Genomic DNA, 16,880 nt, shown 5'->3' with positions numbered 1-16,880 from the left:
GAAAAAACAAAACTCAATATAGCCTAATGTTTTGCTGTGTAAAATTTTGGGAATATTTTATTTATTAAACATTTTCTTTTTCATTTTGTATCTTGATTGCATGTCTTGGCAAAAAAATAATAATAATTAAGTTTTTTTTTTTAGAGTACTTGTATCTTTTGAAAAAGTTCCATTTTGTTTGTGTACTCCTCCTCCATCTAAATAAGTTATTATGACAGTTAAGGGATTAGTTAGTATTGGCCTAATTCATATGATACACCTATTCATATTTATATTTAGTGCTAATATTTCATGCTTCAATATGATAAATTAGTTATTTGCTTGTTTGTATCCCTATAAGATGTCTAATTATAAGTGCACTATAATACCAAGGTGATTAGACCCAACTAAAAAATCACAACTTATTTATCATCGTAGATTTACCTAATCATATTTGTTGAAAGGAGAAAGCCTTAATGTCAAAATACAAATTCACATATCCAATAAGAGTACAAACTAGAAAATCAACATGTGCTCTAATACTTTTGGTCTACGTTATTGTATAAAATCGACCAATAGTAGTCCAAGCTGAGTTAACTCAAATCCTATTATAGATGCTTTCATAAACTCCAGAAAGAAATTTATGATAATTTTATTTAATTTATCTATATCCATTATAGGAAAGGATTTAAAATGTTGAGTTTAACTTAAATCAAATGTATAAGATAATTTAAGAGCATGAGCATTTGCATGATTTCTCAATGCAATGGGTGTGGTGTGTGTGGTTATTGTTGAGTACTCAAACCCGGTGTTGATCTCTAAAATGCATATGCCAAATTCATCAAATGGGGTTCCAAATCTTTGCTACGCTAGAGTGGTTGGGTTTGAACATAAATTTCCTATTGAGATCTAACCGAAGCATGAAGTCAACACTAAAAACATGCATGACGGTGACAAGCATGCAAAAGATAAAAACATTGCTCTCTTTCATCTAATCACCCCGTCAATTATTTGATCCAACCAATTTCAAGTCTCAATAATAGCGTCTCGGGCAACGACGACCGAGTATTCGGAATACTCAACGTAGTGTCAACTCGGAGGTCTTTACTATTTGATGAAAATACTAGATAATTATTAGACTGATGTATTTTTTGAAAATATCTTACCATCGTTGAAAAATAATTATGATATTTTACCTATATATATATATATATATATATATATTTTTTTTTTTTCTAATTATTTTTTTCTTTATATCCATCATTCTTTGCTAGCACAAAGCTAAAGTCCAAGCGAACATTTGTGAGCTGATTTCACTTTGCTGTCATATAATATATAATGTACATAATTCTAACTAAGTCTGTGATGATGTTGTTAATACTATAACTCATTATTTATTCATAATATGATATTATTATTTATTAGTTTAATAATTTGATATTATTATATTTATTTCATAAAAAGGTCTATATAGTTAATTAAATCAATTTTTTTTTCTTCATTTATTAGAAGATATAATTATCTTCAATTGAAAAAGGAGGACTGGTACGAAAAATAGCCTTTGGAATACTAACATTTATGATCTTTTGTTTTGTCTCTTCCACGAAACATCATGTCATCTACCATATCAAAGCTTGACCCTCTGTACAGTACCAAAGATTCCAAGCGATGTTACCCGATCATCAAGTTTACTCGATCGCATACTGACCGACCGGCTTTCCATCATCACCCCCTTCTTTCCGAAACTATTATTGTACCACTGTTTGTCGTCACAACTTTACTTTGTATATTGGACTGGTGGCTTCACTCGTTGGCTTCTTCCTCTGCGGCCGCCAAGTAACCAGCGACCATCGTCATCTCATCATCGGCGTCATCAACGCGTAGGGGCGGCGTCGGATTGGGAGCAGCGTGTGAAGGAGGAGGAGTCGGGCGGTCCGGTCACGGCCTCGAGCGAGCGAGCGACCGATCGAGCGCGCGCGAGCGACCGAGCATTTTGATCTCGTAGTTGGCGTCAGCATCGCAAGGAGGCGGCGTCGAATCGGGAGCACCGTGTGAGAGGAAGGATTGGGGACGATCCCCTGTGACCGCACCGGGAATCTATGCGCGCGCCGGCGGGGGAGCGCCGGACGACGGGCGGTGGTGTGGGGGCAGGATGCCCCCCCTAGGGTTTGCCCTGGTGGCGCTTGTCCTCGGCCCGCTCCTCGCGCTGGTGGCCCGGCGGAGGTGGAGGCGGGCTGCGGCGAGGCGGGCAGAGGTCATGCGTCTCGCGCTCCTCGCGGCGGAGGAGGCCGCGCGGGCGGAGGAGGCCTTGTGGCTCGGATGCCGGAGTCCCCTCCCAGTCGTAGGCGGTGGTGGGCCCAAGATGGCGGTGTGTGCCGTGTGCCGCAGCCCTACTACCACGAGGTGCTCCCGGTGCAAAGCCGTGAGATACTGGTATGTGGTCTTCGACTTTACGACTTCTGTAAATTGTCGGCATCTTGTAGAATTTTTTATGAATTCTACCTCCTTTGATGTTTGATTCTGGGGAATCGGGTAGAATTAGGGTTCTGATTTCGGTCTTGAGCTATATGGCCTGTGGATCTCATGTAATCTTAATGCATGAATTTGAATTTTTGACCCTATAGAAATGTAATTAGTCGCTAGAGAAATGAAGTGTTGCAACTGTTTAAATTGGAAGTAGATTGCACTGTGATTAATTGTTACTCTGATTTCTTCTGGTAATTGAGGTTAGAAGATATGGGAATTGATCGTCTTTTATGTGGATCGTTTCCTCATCGATAACACAAGAAACGTACTAGTCTAAACCCTATTTATTGTGGCGCTGATGGATAGAAATAGGAGGGGAGAAAATGATTGTTTTTAATATGTAAAAGAAGATACACTTCAACCACTTTCTTTTGCAAATTCCACACATTACTTGTGTCTTCTTCCTGGATACTCCATAAGCCAGGACATTGGACGTGTGCAAATTCATTGCTAGGAACTTGTTATCATGAAGGTGTACTTCCAGAAACTCTGCCCGTGTTGTCACGCACTTAGTTGGTTTTGCATAAGTCGTGCAGCATCCTTGCGTGTCCGTTCGCAAAGGTCAATCTCCCCGAAACCTCTTATTGTCCTTTAGGACCTACAAAAGAGAAAACGGGTTAGAGAAAGCATCTTACTCGGGATCCACAAGCAATCATTTCAGTAAATACTTCATAGTCAATGCAAATTACAAACAAATTTTATAAGCTCTGAACGATCGCACAACAAAGGGTCTAAAATGGTCCACTATAAATCGAAATATCTACAAGTGCCCACATGACACAACATTTGTTTGTAAGCCTAGGAAAGCCACCAAAACCAAAGAAAATGAGACTGCTAAGCCTACTGCCAGCCCTTTATATGTTGTGCAAAGCATAAACAAAACCGAAAGATACGAACATACATAAGCATTATATCGAACACCCCGTTTACAATTTTATCCGTGACATTCTCCCCCACTTATTCCTTCGACATCCTCATTGAAGCCCTTGCTGACGTTGCAACTCCTCGCCTGAATCTTTAATCTTCTGGTCCAATTGTAATACGCTTATTAACTCTCAGCTGCTCTCCGTTGTTGTTGTTGAGTGGTCGAACTTTTAATCCGTCATGTTGCCTCAACTCTCCAATGACTCTGACTTTAGTGTGGGGTTGGCTGAGTTGTTTTGATCACTGTTGATTCCTGCGGATCCTTCAGACGAAGAAAAAGATCATCCTTAGTATGCATCAATCTCTCAAATGCCTTATGCCGCTTGAACTAGGTGGATGCCTGTTGGAGTTTTAACGAGCATCGTCTCGCAAACATTTGAAGTTTTTGGGTCATTCCTCCACAAAATTTGCCTATCGACTATTCTTTCACTTAATTGTCACTTCCAAATAGGTTTGTATCACTTCCGCTTTTGTTTGACATTATGTTGGGAAATGAAGCGGATAATCTACTCTCAGTAGCACTGATCACCATTGGTGAGGATTTGACAATTATTGTCTTCCATTTGGTTTCTTCGAAGAGTCTTTGAACATGTGCAGAGCTCCTCTGTTGGATATATAAGAGAATTGAGGTACTTGGTTTCGTCCATTCTCTTAAGAGTTGAGAAGACAAAGGTTACTTGACTTCGCCTGCCTCCTCGAGGGTTGTACTCCATGCATCGAGCTGGTTATTAGCCTTCGCCTGCTCTTTGCTCACACTTCTAAAGCACTTGAAGTGTTTGCACTCCTTATGTTAAGTTAGCTACTGTGATTCACCTTCTCAATGCCATCGAACTTCTGGAATGCAAGAAGTTTTCACCCTAACTTGGAGTAAGTCTCTAATAGTTTTGGTCGCCTCTGGGATTGTACCGTCTTCTCCATCATCTCTGTCGCCTACTTCACTGAGTAACAAAAGTTCAACACCGCGTACTGCATGCTTCGTTCCTTGGTCGTGCACTATTGCATTGATTTGAAGTCCTCCACTTTCGGCTATCTTGATGAGAAGTTCGTTGACACCGGTCTTATGAAGTTCTCTGGCCTCTACCCTTCAGCCTTGTCTCGGTACTTGGAGTTTGCCTCCGCATTCTCCACCTTCTCGACCCCTTTCATGACCAAGCGCTCTCCCTCCATGAGAGTAAGGGATCGATGACTTCACGAAAGTCCCGCCTCTGCGGTATCATGGCACTGCCATGCCCATGACCCTACTATCCGTCACCTCGCATTTGCATCCCTTTCTTTGCGATCGGTAGATCTGCCTCTATGACACTCCTCCGAGTCCACCTTCATTCTAACCGATTCTTGGTTTTGGGTAGCTAAGCCCTTTTGGACTCGTTGTCGCTTTCTCGCCCCTTTCGATCCCTGCTTCAACACCTCTGTGTTCTCCAAGCAGTTCCCCTTGATTGATGGAAAGATAGACTGCAACTCTCATGCATGACCTCTGTCATTATGTTGTAGGGTTTGCACCGATTCTGTTCTTCTTAGCTTACTTGGTAGTAACGTTCGCTTACTCGACCTTGTCCTCTGACTTGTCGGGCTCCCCTAAGCGAGTATGAGTTCTGGAGCAGTCCAACTCTTCAGCCGCTTTGATTATACCTCTGCATGATCAAGTCCCTCCCATGGGACTCACTGTTACTTGCATTCGGTATACTCCCTCGGTGGTACATAGTCCCCATATGCTGATGACCAAGGCTTTTATCTAATGCAAAATTCGATGCACGTATAGAAGACTCACCTCTACGGTACCAAGACATTCACTCCTTGAATCTATAACCTTTCTTGTCGTTGTGTTGTTCACTAAAGTGGATATCCCAGTAGCTCCCGATCATACCTTTGTATGATCTAGTCTCTCACGGGATTAGATTCGTGTGTATCGCATTGCCACGAACTGTTTCACCACGATCCGCTGCACCATGACGTCTCCTGGTGCCATCTTCATTGCATTCTGATCCTTGTGGGATGAACTCGGATTGTGATCCCTTCATGTGTGGCCTTTGCCAACACATCATAGGGCCTCTTCTACCTTCGATTGTGTTCGCTCCTTTGGCAATCGACATTCGTCCACCTGCTCTCGGGTCACACCCAAACAAAGCACATCTCTAGGATAGTCCGTCACCTAGTAGCTCCCGAAGTCCATCGACTTCGCTGAAATTGGTGCACCATTGTTTGGATCCTGGGCCTCTGCCCCTACCAGCACAATCTCCGTTACGTACCGCTTTGTTCATGACAACTTGAATGGCAGCACTGTGACATATTCTTCAAGAGTACTCGCCTTCGCGTCCTCTTGCCCTGTGCTAGGGCCTTCTGAACCCAACTTCGCCTTCGCAAGTTGAGTCGCCTTAGTTCTTCCGTCAAATGCTTCTTCGAAATAAGGTGCATGTGCAAGAGTTCATGTCCTTGACTTCTGTCCAAGGAAAACTTCGTGCCTCTGCTCCATGTTTTATCTTCTATGTCGACTCCTTTCATGTGACTTGGGTACTTTGCCAAGTTACACTCAAGTTGCTCCGCTCCTCGATTACATTGAGTTAATGGTGGTCCTTGCGCCCACCGTTCCACGGGTCAGCCCTCCATTGAGTCCGATCTCTATATCGGCTCCAAGTGTGCTTTCATTTTGTGTTGTCTTAGGTCGCTCCCCTACTTGATCTCGCAATGCATCCCCCAATGCATTATCTCATGCGAGATCATGTGATGACTCATCGCCACTCGCTCGGTCCGTTGAGCTTTGTGGGGTTGTTGTCTTGAGGTACTCTTCCTCAACATGTGCGGTCCGTTGCACATGATTCTCCTTCCGGAGAATCGGGACTTATCCCTCCAAGGTATTTGTCCCGTTGGAGCAACTTCTCTTTTCACATCCTTCCCTTTGAAAGTTTCAGAAACCACCATCTCCTTGGACTATTCCGTATTGCTGAACAAACTATGCATTGTTCTGCCCCCATAAATGCACTTGTTAGATTGAGACTCCTCGCCGATACAGCCCTTGTTGCACCCCTCAAGGACTAGCAACATGTTGAACTTGCTGCACACTTCAACATCTTATGAATGCATCATTCTCATGTCGAAGAGAAAGTTTCAATGTTACATGGCGCCGAGTTTCGGTCGCCTTGGGATGACCACAAACATTCCATCATCCGCATACAAGCCCTTGCATGAGTACCGAATTCTTCGAGTTAGAAATTCCCTTCACCTCTGTGAGCTTTGCACAACTCTTTCGGTCGCTGAACAACCTATTTCACCTTGCATGGTCTCGTCCTTTACCAAGCGCCTCGCTTGCCTTGAGCACCATCAAGTATGGTTGCCAACGTCGAGCCGTAGCTCTAACTCAGCCATCCCAACCTTTGTGCGCTATGCATTCTTCTTAGCTTGTTTGTCCTCGTGGTGCCTCATGCGCGAAGGGTTGGCCATTCCTCTAAATGCCAATCTCAGATGTCCGATCCTTTGAGCGACTCCTTTTCCCTATATCTTCATGCCCGTTTCCCCCAAATGGTTGCGCGTGTTGGCTGCCCTCAACGTAGCCCTGCTAGGTCCCCCACGTTTGCATGCCAAGTGTTTCTATGAGTGCTTGTCCCGCTTTGATACCATATGTCACACACTTAGCTGGTTTTGCATAAGCCGTGTAGCACCCTTGCATGTCCATCTGCAAAGGTCAGCCTCCCCGAAACCTCCTATGGTCCCTTGGACCTATAAAAGAGAAAACGGGTTAGAGAAAACGTCTCACTTGGGATCCACGAGAAATCATTTCAGTAAACACTTCATAGCCAATGCAAATTACAAACATACTTTACAAGCTCTGAACGGTCGCACAACAAATGGTCCAAAATGGTCCACTACAGACCGAAATCCCCACAAGATACAAGCTTTATTTGCAAGCCTAAGATGACCACCAAAACCAAATAAAATGGGGCTGTTAAACCTACTGCCAACCCTTTATATGCTGTGTAAAGCATAAATAAAATCGAAAGACACGAATATACATAAGCATTACATCGAACACCTTATTTACAATTTTGTCTGTGACAGCGTGATGATCCTTCTGCAATGGCTCGCCACATCCAGTAGTCCTTTTGTTCCTTGGATTTTTATTGATTCTCCATGTGCGGGTATCTCTCGCTGAGTTAGGTGCACAAGGCACACAATGAGGCAAACTGTGTTCCATCAGATGTGGTATGTTTGCCGATTTGTTAGGGTGACAGGTCCAAAATGTGTGCTGTGCAACTATGAATAGAGCATTTTCTTTTTTTGCATTAATATTTATCTGCCTATTACCATGATTATTATAGAAGAGGAAGTACAGAAAATATGCTGAAATAAGTTGGTAAGGAAATAAGGACTCAATTACATGTTTCCTTATTTCACAGGGAGTACTATTTAGATCATGCAGATACTGAATTTTTGTTAAACTATACGCGATCATCTGGAAAGTTTATTGTTTGGCCTTTTAAAGATATTTCTTATGGTATTTATTGTTGTACTTGTACTATTGATGAGTATTTCATTTCCATCATTTTAAAGCATATATTCACATGGTTATAGCTGTTATGTGCTGCATCTAACTTCTGATTTAACTCATTCAGTACTCAGCATTTACCTGTTTCTGCATGGAACTTGCAGCTCAAGGACATGCCAGATAATCCATTGGAGACAAGGACACAAGAACGTTTGTTGTTCTCCTTCGGTTGATGATCATTATGATGGTCTAGATGGTGTTACAAGACCGAAGGAGCTACCAGCTGAAAGATCCAAAATATGCAATGGCAGTCTGCGTACTGGAGGAACTTCACAGGAGGCTGTCATGTCATTCTCCAAGAAACTATCATCTGAATCAAGCTATTCATCTGAAGCTTTTAGTGATGATGAATTTATGGACTCATCAGGAACAGAAAGCACTTCTGATTCTTCCTCTAACTCTTCATCCTCAAGTTGCTCAATGTTCGCTGTCCCTGTTGGATCATTTGTTGACTCTTCTTCTACAGCTCACCCTACTTTACTCCACAAAACTGGAATCAGAGAACATTCTTCTTCTGATGTTTCTGCTAAGAAATTAAGTACAAAAGTTGATCAGAGAACATCCTCCTTTGCATCTGGAGAGGTCGAGTGTAGTCGTGGCTCAAACCTCATTGGTTCTGAAAGTTGTTCAAATATTAAATCCTCTAAAGATGGTGGTCAACGTGAGAATGGAACTTTTGGACCCAGTGTGTCTCAAAGCAATAGGACTGTTGAATCGACAGAATTTGAAGTTTACCAAGAAATCCATCACAATCACTCAGATGTCACACCCCAGTTGCAGTCCTCCAACCTTTCTGATGAGACTATACGCTCTCAAACTAAGTCTAGAAATGAAATACTTTCTTCAAGAACTTCTATGTTGGGAGCAATTGATCGCACAAGCTCATCAGCTTCTATCACTGAATCGGAGGGTCTTGATAGTTTAAGAAGTTATGGTGTACAGCTAGTGCAGTCTAAAAGTCTGATGTCTTTGTCATCTGCTATTGCTGATCAAGTATCTCTTGTGGGGAATTCTATGTCAAATGATGCCTCTAAAAAAGTAGAGAATGCTCCTAAAGCTCCCATGAAATTGTACCAAAATGCAGGTTCCCATTCCAGTGACATAAAAACACCTGTACAAAGAGTTGTTCAGCAGCTAAAGCTTTCAAAAGTCTCAAGGCAGCATAGGTCTAGTTCTGGATATGATTTTTCCAAAAAAATTAAGGTTTGAATTATTTAGCTTCTTATTTTGATACTCCCAAGTTATACCATCACTTTTTCCTCATTGGGTATTGTTAATACATGGCTCTTCCTGCTTTTTCAGATGCTCTTTCCATATGATTACTTTGTCAAACTTTACAACTTTGACAAAGTGGTGTTACGTCCTAGTGGTTTAATAAACTGCCACAATAGGTAAAGTATTTGTTAGAATGCACCTTGATACCTGAAAATTTTCCATTCAGTTCATAAGCTCGAAGCTATGTGTCTTATGAATTTTACAATACTTGTGCGATCTTTGCATGAGATAACCTTGGCCAATATGGTTCTCTTGATTTTTCTCTGTATTTATTTTCCATACTAGTTAACAATCATATTTCTTATGTCATAAGCATGAAATTCTCATTATCAACTATTGGTCATTAATTTCATTTGCTTGCACATTATACAGGCAGTTTTTGATGAATTTCATTGCTATTACTCTTTGAGTTTGATGACCTTTTTTTTCCCTCTTACATTCTTTTTAAGCATCTGGTCAAGCTTTGTGCTTTTAGGTTTCCACTTAAATATACTTTTTTTCCCATAATATAAATATACATAGTTTATGTTTACTGTTGGTCATATGATTTGTTGTCATTACAAACTACATAGCATTGGAACTTCTATGCCATGCCATGAGTTTTACTCTATTTTGGTGAACTAAAAATTCATTCCACCAAATTTACTGTTGAGAATAATGCTGAAACATGAATTCTTTTTGAAAACACTAATGAAAATATGAAGCCAATCAAGTTGTTGCAGATTGTTACTGCCGTCTCTGAGGAACCTTTCATTAATATGCATGTTTTTATTTTTTTTTCTGCAGCTGTTATGCAAATGCTGTGCTCCAGTGTTTGGCATTTACTCCGCCGCTGACTGCTTATCTTCTTCAAGGGCTTCATTCAAAAACATGCATGTTTCCTCCACTGAACATTCCCATTCTCTTTGCTTTTGTCAATTAAAAGAATGTGTCTCTTATTTGTGTTTCAAAACTTTTCATAACAGGTCCAAAGAGAGAATGGTGTTTCACATGTGAACTTGAAAATCTCCTTATGAAGGCAAAACTAGGAGAATCCCCCTTATCATCTGCTGGCATACTTTCCCACATGCATGAAATTGGAAGTCATCTTGGTCATGGGAGAGAAGAAGATGCCCATGAGTTTTTAAGGTGATACAAGTATTATATAGTGATGTGAAATGAATTCTAATTAGACAATCTTATAAGATGCCTTTGCTAAGATAGTAGCTTCATTGCTTTTTGTAGTTGTACAATTAAAGTTAGATGAATACCTAGCCCATGTCTATGCTTGACTGAGATTTGTTGGCGCATCTGAGTTCTAGAGCAATTTTATTAGTAAAGTTTCATAACAGGTTGTGTCTAAGCAGGTCCCATTAGTTTGTTGTAGTACTGATATGGAGTTTGGTAATGTTAAGTTTCAGGATCATGGAGCTGGAGAACATGTCTCTCAGTCTGATGAAAAATGCTCTTATAACTATAGTTAGATAGCATGTAATATCTATCATTCATCCATTGAAAGTACTTTTGTCTGTTTGGGGGTTGTTTATAAATCCTTCTCTTATGATAATTTTCAACAAGTGGCTAACCAGTAGTCACAACACTTGGTTTTTTTTATCAGGATATAACTGCGTAAAAGGCAGCTTCATTTAGAGAAAAAAAGAAATTGTACTAGCTGTATGGAGTGCTTGCTACTGAATACTATTATCAAGTACAAGATCCACTATTCTGGCCATGTGAGCAGCTGAGACAATCATCACATTCTCGTATACTAACTAAACAACCTTTGATATTAGATAGTGTACATCTTTGCTTGTTCAAGTTTGTCTATTGACTTTGTTTATGAATTTATTGCCCAACACAGCATGCTTACGTGCAAGAATTGAAATATCATACTGTACCGGAGTTTCGGCCTTCTCTCGGTACGGTATGGTACTTTATACCGAGCGGTATACCGTTCGGTATATATATATGTATATATAAAAGTAAAAAAAATTTTCGCGACATCGCCTCCCTTCTCCCCCACGCGAGGCTACGTCGCCTCTATATATATATAATCTTTTATTTATACAATATATTTTAAAAACAATGAGCGACGTTGCCTCTCTCTCTCTCTCTATATATATATATATATAATCTTTTATTTATATATCTATTTATTTATATATCTATTTATTTATATATATTATATAGAAATAATTTTAAAAAATGTTCGACGTTGCCTTTATATATATATATATATATATATATATATATATATATATATATATTTAATTTTAAATAAAAAATATCGATGGGTAGCGAGCGGTACACGTACCGGTTTCTTGTCGGATCGATACGTACCGCTCGTACCGGGTGGTATTATTCGAAACTGTATACCTTGCTTACGTGTGCCTTTGCTGGATGACCTCTCTTTTCCCGAGTTTTGGTCAATGATTCTAGTATTGTGTATGTAGGTATCATGAACATTGCTCATATTGACTAAAAACCTAATATGTGGAATTTGTTAGTATTTTTTTGCATGTATGGTGCTCCAAATAGCTAGATGATGGAATTCAAATGAAGATACTTTTGCATGTATGGACTTCAACAAGTTCTCTGTTTGTCACATCGAAAAGGTTTGGCATGGTAGATTATCTGATGTATCAAGAGACTTACCAAGTTACTCCAATCTAGAAAGTTTAGGATCCTCATAGGTTGTGTTTAAGGATGTAATCATTGATTGGTGGTGCATTGTTGACTGATCAAGTCTGTAAGATTTATGTGCTGATGGTGGAAATAATTGACTATTCACTTTCAAAGGCATTTGATTTTCGTTTTTCTTTGACAGATATGCCATTGATGCAATGCAATCTGTTTGCCTCAAGGAAGCTGGGGCTCGTGCAGTTGATCATTATTGGGCTGAAGAAACTACTCTTATACAACTGACCTTTGCTGGTTATCTTCAGTCAAAGGTTTTGCTTTTTGTCGTTTAATTGATTTTTTTAAAATTATTTTATTATCTTTTGGCGATGAACTATTTTGAGTCATTGTTCTGAAAATGGTTAATGCTAACTCAAAATTCTTGGAAAATTTAGATAAAATGTATGAAGTGCCACAGCAGATCTGAGAGATATGAGCGTCTGATGGATCTTACGGTAGAAATAGAAGGGCACGTTGGAACCCTTGAAGAAGCACTGCGACGATTTACAACTACTGAGATTTTGGATGGAGAGAACAAATACCATTGCCTTAGGTGAGTCTTCAGAACCATTTTCAATGGCAGCAAGATGGTATGCTTGTTAGTCATTGAAGCCCTTATTATTTTAATGATTCATGTCGAAGCATTAGATGATTCAACCTCTAGTGCACAAACAGATAGACTATGTTGAACTTTTATTGTCCCATCTTCTGGAAAAATGATGGATTGTCTGATTCATGTTTACCTGTCAATAGCAAATTTGTCAATAAACCCAAATTACTGATATAAAAATTTTAAGGTGTTAGTTTCTTTTCCATCTTAGTCAAGGATTTGAAGTATTTTCTCCTGTACCATGTTTTTCTTCTATAATGCAGTTCCTTGATGATTCAAGGTGTCATATGGCTTTAGGGAAACATTAACATTCTGATAAATTATTTGGCACTATTTTGCCATACAATTTAGCATTCCAAAGCATTCTTGACTTTACAAAGTAAAAGAATGTGGCTATTACCATCTGCCAGAGGCATTGATATTATGAACTGCAGAAATGATGAAAATTTGATTTACTTTTACAAGACCTCATGTTCCATGAATGCGATTGCCACCTTTGGGTGGTTGGTGGCTATCTAAAAACATGAGCTTTCCATGGATAACTATGGTACTAGTGAAGATATAAGTCAGAATTAAAACCACGATGACATTTTAGATAAAAGGAACTTAAAAAGATAAAGGTTTCTGTTTAGAGAATTATGCACATAAATTGGTATTAAGTTTGGATAATGCAAATCCTCTTAGCATCTTTAATATTTAGGCAACAAATGACAACTGATGTTGGATTTTGCAGACTTATGAAACAAAATAAGAAAACCAGAGAGAAGCTAGAGAGGGATTAGAGCGCTAAAATAGTCCTCAATCATCTGCAGATACTATTTATAACCCTTAATGAATTATAAATATGATAGTAAAGAGAGTGAAGCTAGAGAGGGATGCTATGCTCCCAAGAAACTTGTCAGTGCCTAAAATATCTGTAGGTGGCCATCCCTTCTCTTATTTCGTAAGGTTAGTTCGCAGGTCTGATTAACATGAGATGCTTACATGGCAAGCAGTTTCACTGCGTAAGATTGGTTATCTTTGAAGGGATGACTAATTAACCTTTTAATTGGTTATGTCTGTTTAAGTCTCAGTCTCATATCATCTGTATGCAAAAGACTAGCAAATATTTAGCCAAAAACTGACAAATGAAGAGCAGGTAAACTGCATTATAGGCTCGCACAATAATTTTGGAATAAATTTCATCAAGTTATTTATCTTATGGAAGATTTTGAACTTGCACATTTTTATATACATGAAACCAAAACCTTTGGACGGAAAAATTTAACTAGAACAAGAACTAATTATCTGATGTTATCAAAAGAAAAGTTGTAGATCTTTGAGAAAGTGTTATGGACCTTATCGGTGCATAAATCAGTATGTATTCCAAAGGCCAACAGTATTTCCATTATGAATTTCAAGATATACCAAGAGTTCTACTCTAGACCCGAATTGATTTCATGGGAGTTTCTTCTTCAAAATGAATCCTGCCTCATATCTTAACTTAAGTTTGCAGTTTTATTTTCTACAGTCTTATTATGTAAAAACTTGAGGACATCAAGATACTTCTTACCAACTAGATCCATATCATGTGTATCTACAGTTTTGATTTCGTATGTTATTGGTAAATATGTCTTTAGTGGAGTCCTAGTGTGTGTTTGTTGCACTAATTTATTTTTTCCCTTTTTGTCTGGTATGTATAATGTGGAAGATGTTGGTTCCCGATAGTCACAAACCCCTAGCCCTCTTGTATCTTTTACATTTTGAAGCAAAGATGATATTGACAATTTTGATAATCTCCTTGCGCTGCAGGCATCATTATTGAAAATATTTTAATGGGCAAATCACTGGGCAAAAGTTCATTGCATAGGATAGCTAACTCAACAATTTTTTCCAAAGCCATTTCATCTTTTTGTGTTTGTGTGCATCATATGCAGTGCATGTGCTCAAACCTATTTACAAATGTTCATATGCTCTTTTGCTACATATTGTCCTATCTTCTCTGCACATTTATTATTGTAGACTATTCCTATTTTGCCATGAGGTACTTGTATCTCATTTGACACCCTGGCAGATGCAAATCATATGAGCATGCAAAAAAGAAGTTGACAATAGTAGATGCTCCTAATATCCTTACGATCGCCTTAAAACGCTTTCAGGTAACTCTTAGCTGAACAAATTTGGTCACTAATTTGTTCAATATAGAAACAATTCTTTGCTACTGCAATTGATTTTGTTTTGACATGTTTTTAACTATGCCCTGCAGTCTGGAAAATTTGGCAAACTCAACAAGGCAGTTTGTTTTCCAGAGTACCTTGATTTAGCACCTTACATGCATGGATCCAATGACAAATCTCCAATGTACAAGCTTTATGCAGTGGTGGTTCACTTGGATGTCATGAATGCTTCTTTTTCTGGTCACTATGTGTGTTACGTCAAGAATAGACAAGGAAAATGGTACAAGACTGATGACAGCACGGTATGATTCTTTTTTTGACATGTTTTTTTTTTTTTTTGCTGTAGGAAATCGTCCATAAACTTTTGTCGCATGTTAATTCAGTTGAGTATTAACCAAGTCACACAACTGACATTTACATTTCCAACAATTTAATACTGAAACCCATGTTAATGACAAATGCAGGTAAAACCAGTGGATCTTGAAACAGTATTATCAAAAAATGCATATATGCTTCTTTATGCTAGGTAAGTGTTAGGTGATGTTGCTTCCCATATATTATTTTTAGCCATAATCGAGGCTACTAACTTGAACTCTTTTTTTTCCCCATCAGATGCTCACCACATCCTCCAAGCTTGATAAGTAGCACCTTGTCCCCAGACCAAATAGTGAGTAAGAGAAGCAGGTCAAAGGAAGTGTTTTGTTCTGGTTCTGACAGAGAGAAAGCGAGCTCGAATGCTGTAACTGCAATGTCTGATTTACCATCTGCCCACCATAGAAACCAAGCTGAACCCAACTGGACAACCGGTTACCATTTCAGTTACGAACCTAATAATTTCCTCAATGGAATATTTTGTGTCCCCAAGTCGGATTCTTCGAGTGATAGTTCTTCCCTCGTCAGCTGCTCAGACGAAGCTTCCTGCAGCACCGAAAGCACAAGGAACTCTACGAGCACTGATGAGTACTTGGAGTACATATTCGGCGACTTGGATCGTCAGAGTTGGAATGGCAGTTTAAGATTATCGAATGACGTGGATGGTTCCTTGAGCCCCTCTTTGTACTCGAATCATTCCTCTGAAGCTGCAAGCTATAAGGCAGATGGTGTTGTGGATGACAGGGTTTGGGATTTGCAGGATGGAGGCTCTCCCATTTTGTTTTCTGACACAACTAACCAGTGTAGGAAACTAACAGACTGCGGTAGGAGTAGAGATACCGGCTGGGTTACCCCATCTAAGCTTAAGCCTAGTGTGTTGAGGAGAAGTTGTACCGCCAGCAAAAGAACAGCTGAAACCTTTTACTGACAGATGTCAGTTGTAAATTGTATATCAGAATAGGTTGTAGTAATGTATTATTATTGTACTTCTTTTGACAGAGGAAATCCATATTTTCTGTGCAAATTGTATGTAATCCTTATACAACTGGATGTTGTAAGAACAAAAGGCTATTCCAGCTTAAATTGGTGTTACTTAAAGAAATCTGATGGTTCTGTTGGGTTTACAACTAATTTGTTAGAGAAATACTTATTCACATGATTATAATATATAGAACAATGAGCAAAAGAGTAAGAACAAGATATTATTATTCTTCTCCCTCCCTTGTGCTGCTGCTGCTTCCTTAGTTCAGTGGACCAGCGATTCTAACACAACACAAGTGCGATGATTGAGATATAAGCCCATCATTCGATTTAATGTGACTTTTTAACTTGTAATAAAGCTAATATAGATAGATCCCTAGTTTAGTTAATATTGAAATGCATGAAAAATTCAAGACGTCATCAAGCCTGGATTAATATCTCAATACTAAGGGATAAATTAAAAGAAAGGCAAGTACACGATATTATGCCATCATCTTCCGTGTCACTTACAAACTCGTTTCACAGGAAATGGGACCATATTTACCATAGCAGACACCCAACCCACGCCCATGCAGGAACAATTAATATTCCTCTCAAGAGATCCAGATCATGATTCACGCACAACGTGCACCCATGCTTAGCGTCTTCTGCGGTCCGTGCTAATGCGAACTGTCTTGATAACGTATTCTAAGCCTTGCAGCACTTGCCCTAAAGAGTGTTAACTGGCAAAAGGTTTCACACAGCGTAAGGCTGAGCTTGAGCATCGAACAAAGCACCTTAAAAATTTAGGTGTTAGTATAAAATCTATAATCATACCATCTGTAATGCGAAAAAAATTTTATGTCAAGATTGAAATCAAATA

At 39.3% G+C, this 16,880-nt stretch overlaps 1 protein-coding gene across 1 annotated transcript; it reads left to right on the top strand.

Moving 5' to 3' along the window:
• The first annotated feature begins 1,622 nt into the window (after positions 1–1,622).
• Positions 1,623–16,139, top strand: LOC103974123 (ubiquitin carboxyl-terminal hydrolase 17). Its single transcript, XM_009388880.3, has 11 exons — positions 1,623–2,412; positions 8,071–9,169; positions 9,269–9,357; positions 10,028–10,113; positions 10,207–10,369; positions 12,048–12,171; positions 12,295–12,452; positions 14,563–14,647; positions 14,755–14,967; positions 15,130–15,191; positions 15,278–16,139. The coding sequence occupies exons 1-11, from the start codon at positions 2,132–2,134 to the stop codon at positions 15,963–15,965; spliced, it is 3,048 nt and encodes a 1,015-aa protein (XP_009387155.2). The 5' UTR covers positions 1,623–2,131; the 3' UTR covers positions 15,966–16,139.
• Positions 16,140–16,880: the final 741 nt, after the last annotated feature.

The sequence above is a fragment of the Musa acuminata genome, chromosome BXJ3-5 (assembly GCF_036884655.1).
Source record: "Musa acuminata AAA Group cultivar baxijiao chromosome BXJ3-5, Cavendish_Baxijiao_AAA, whole genome shotgun sequence".
NCBI lineage: Eukaryota > Viridiplantae > Streptophyta > Magnoliopsida > Zingiberales > Musaceae > Musa > Musa acuminata.
Note: the sequence above shows the minus strand (reverse complement) of the source record. Positions and strands in the feature narration are given on the sequence as shown.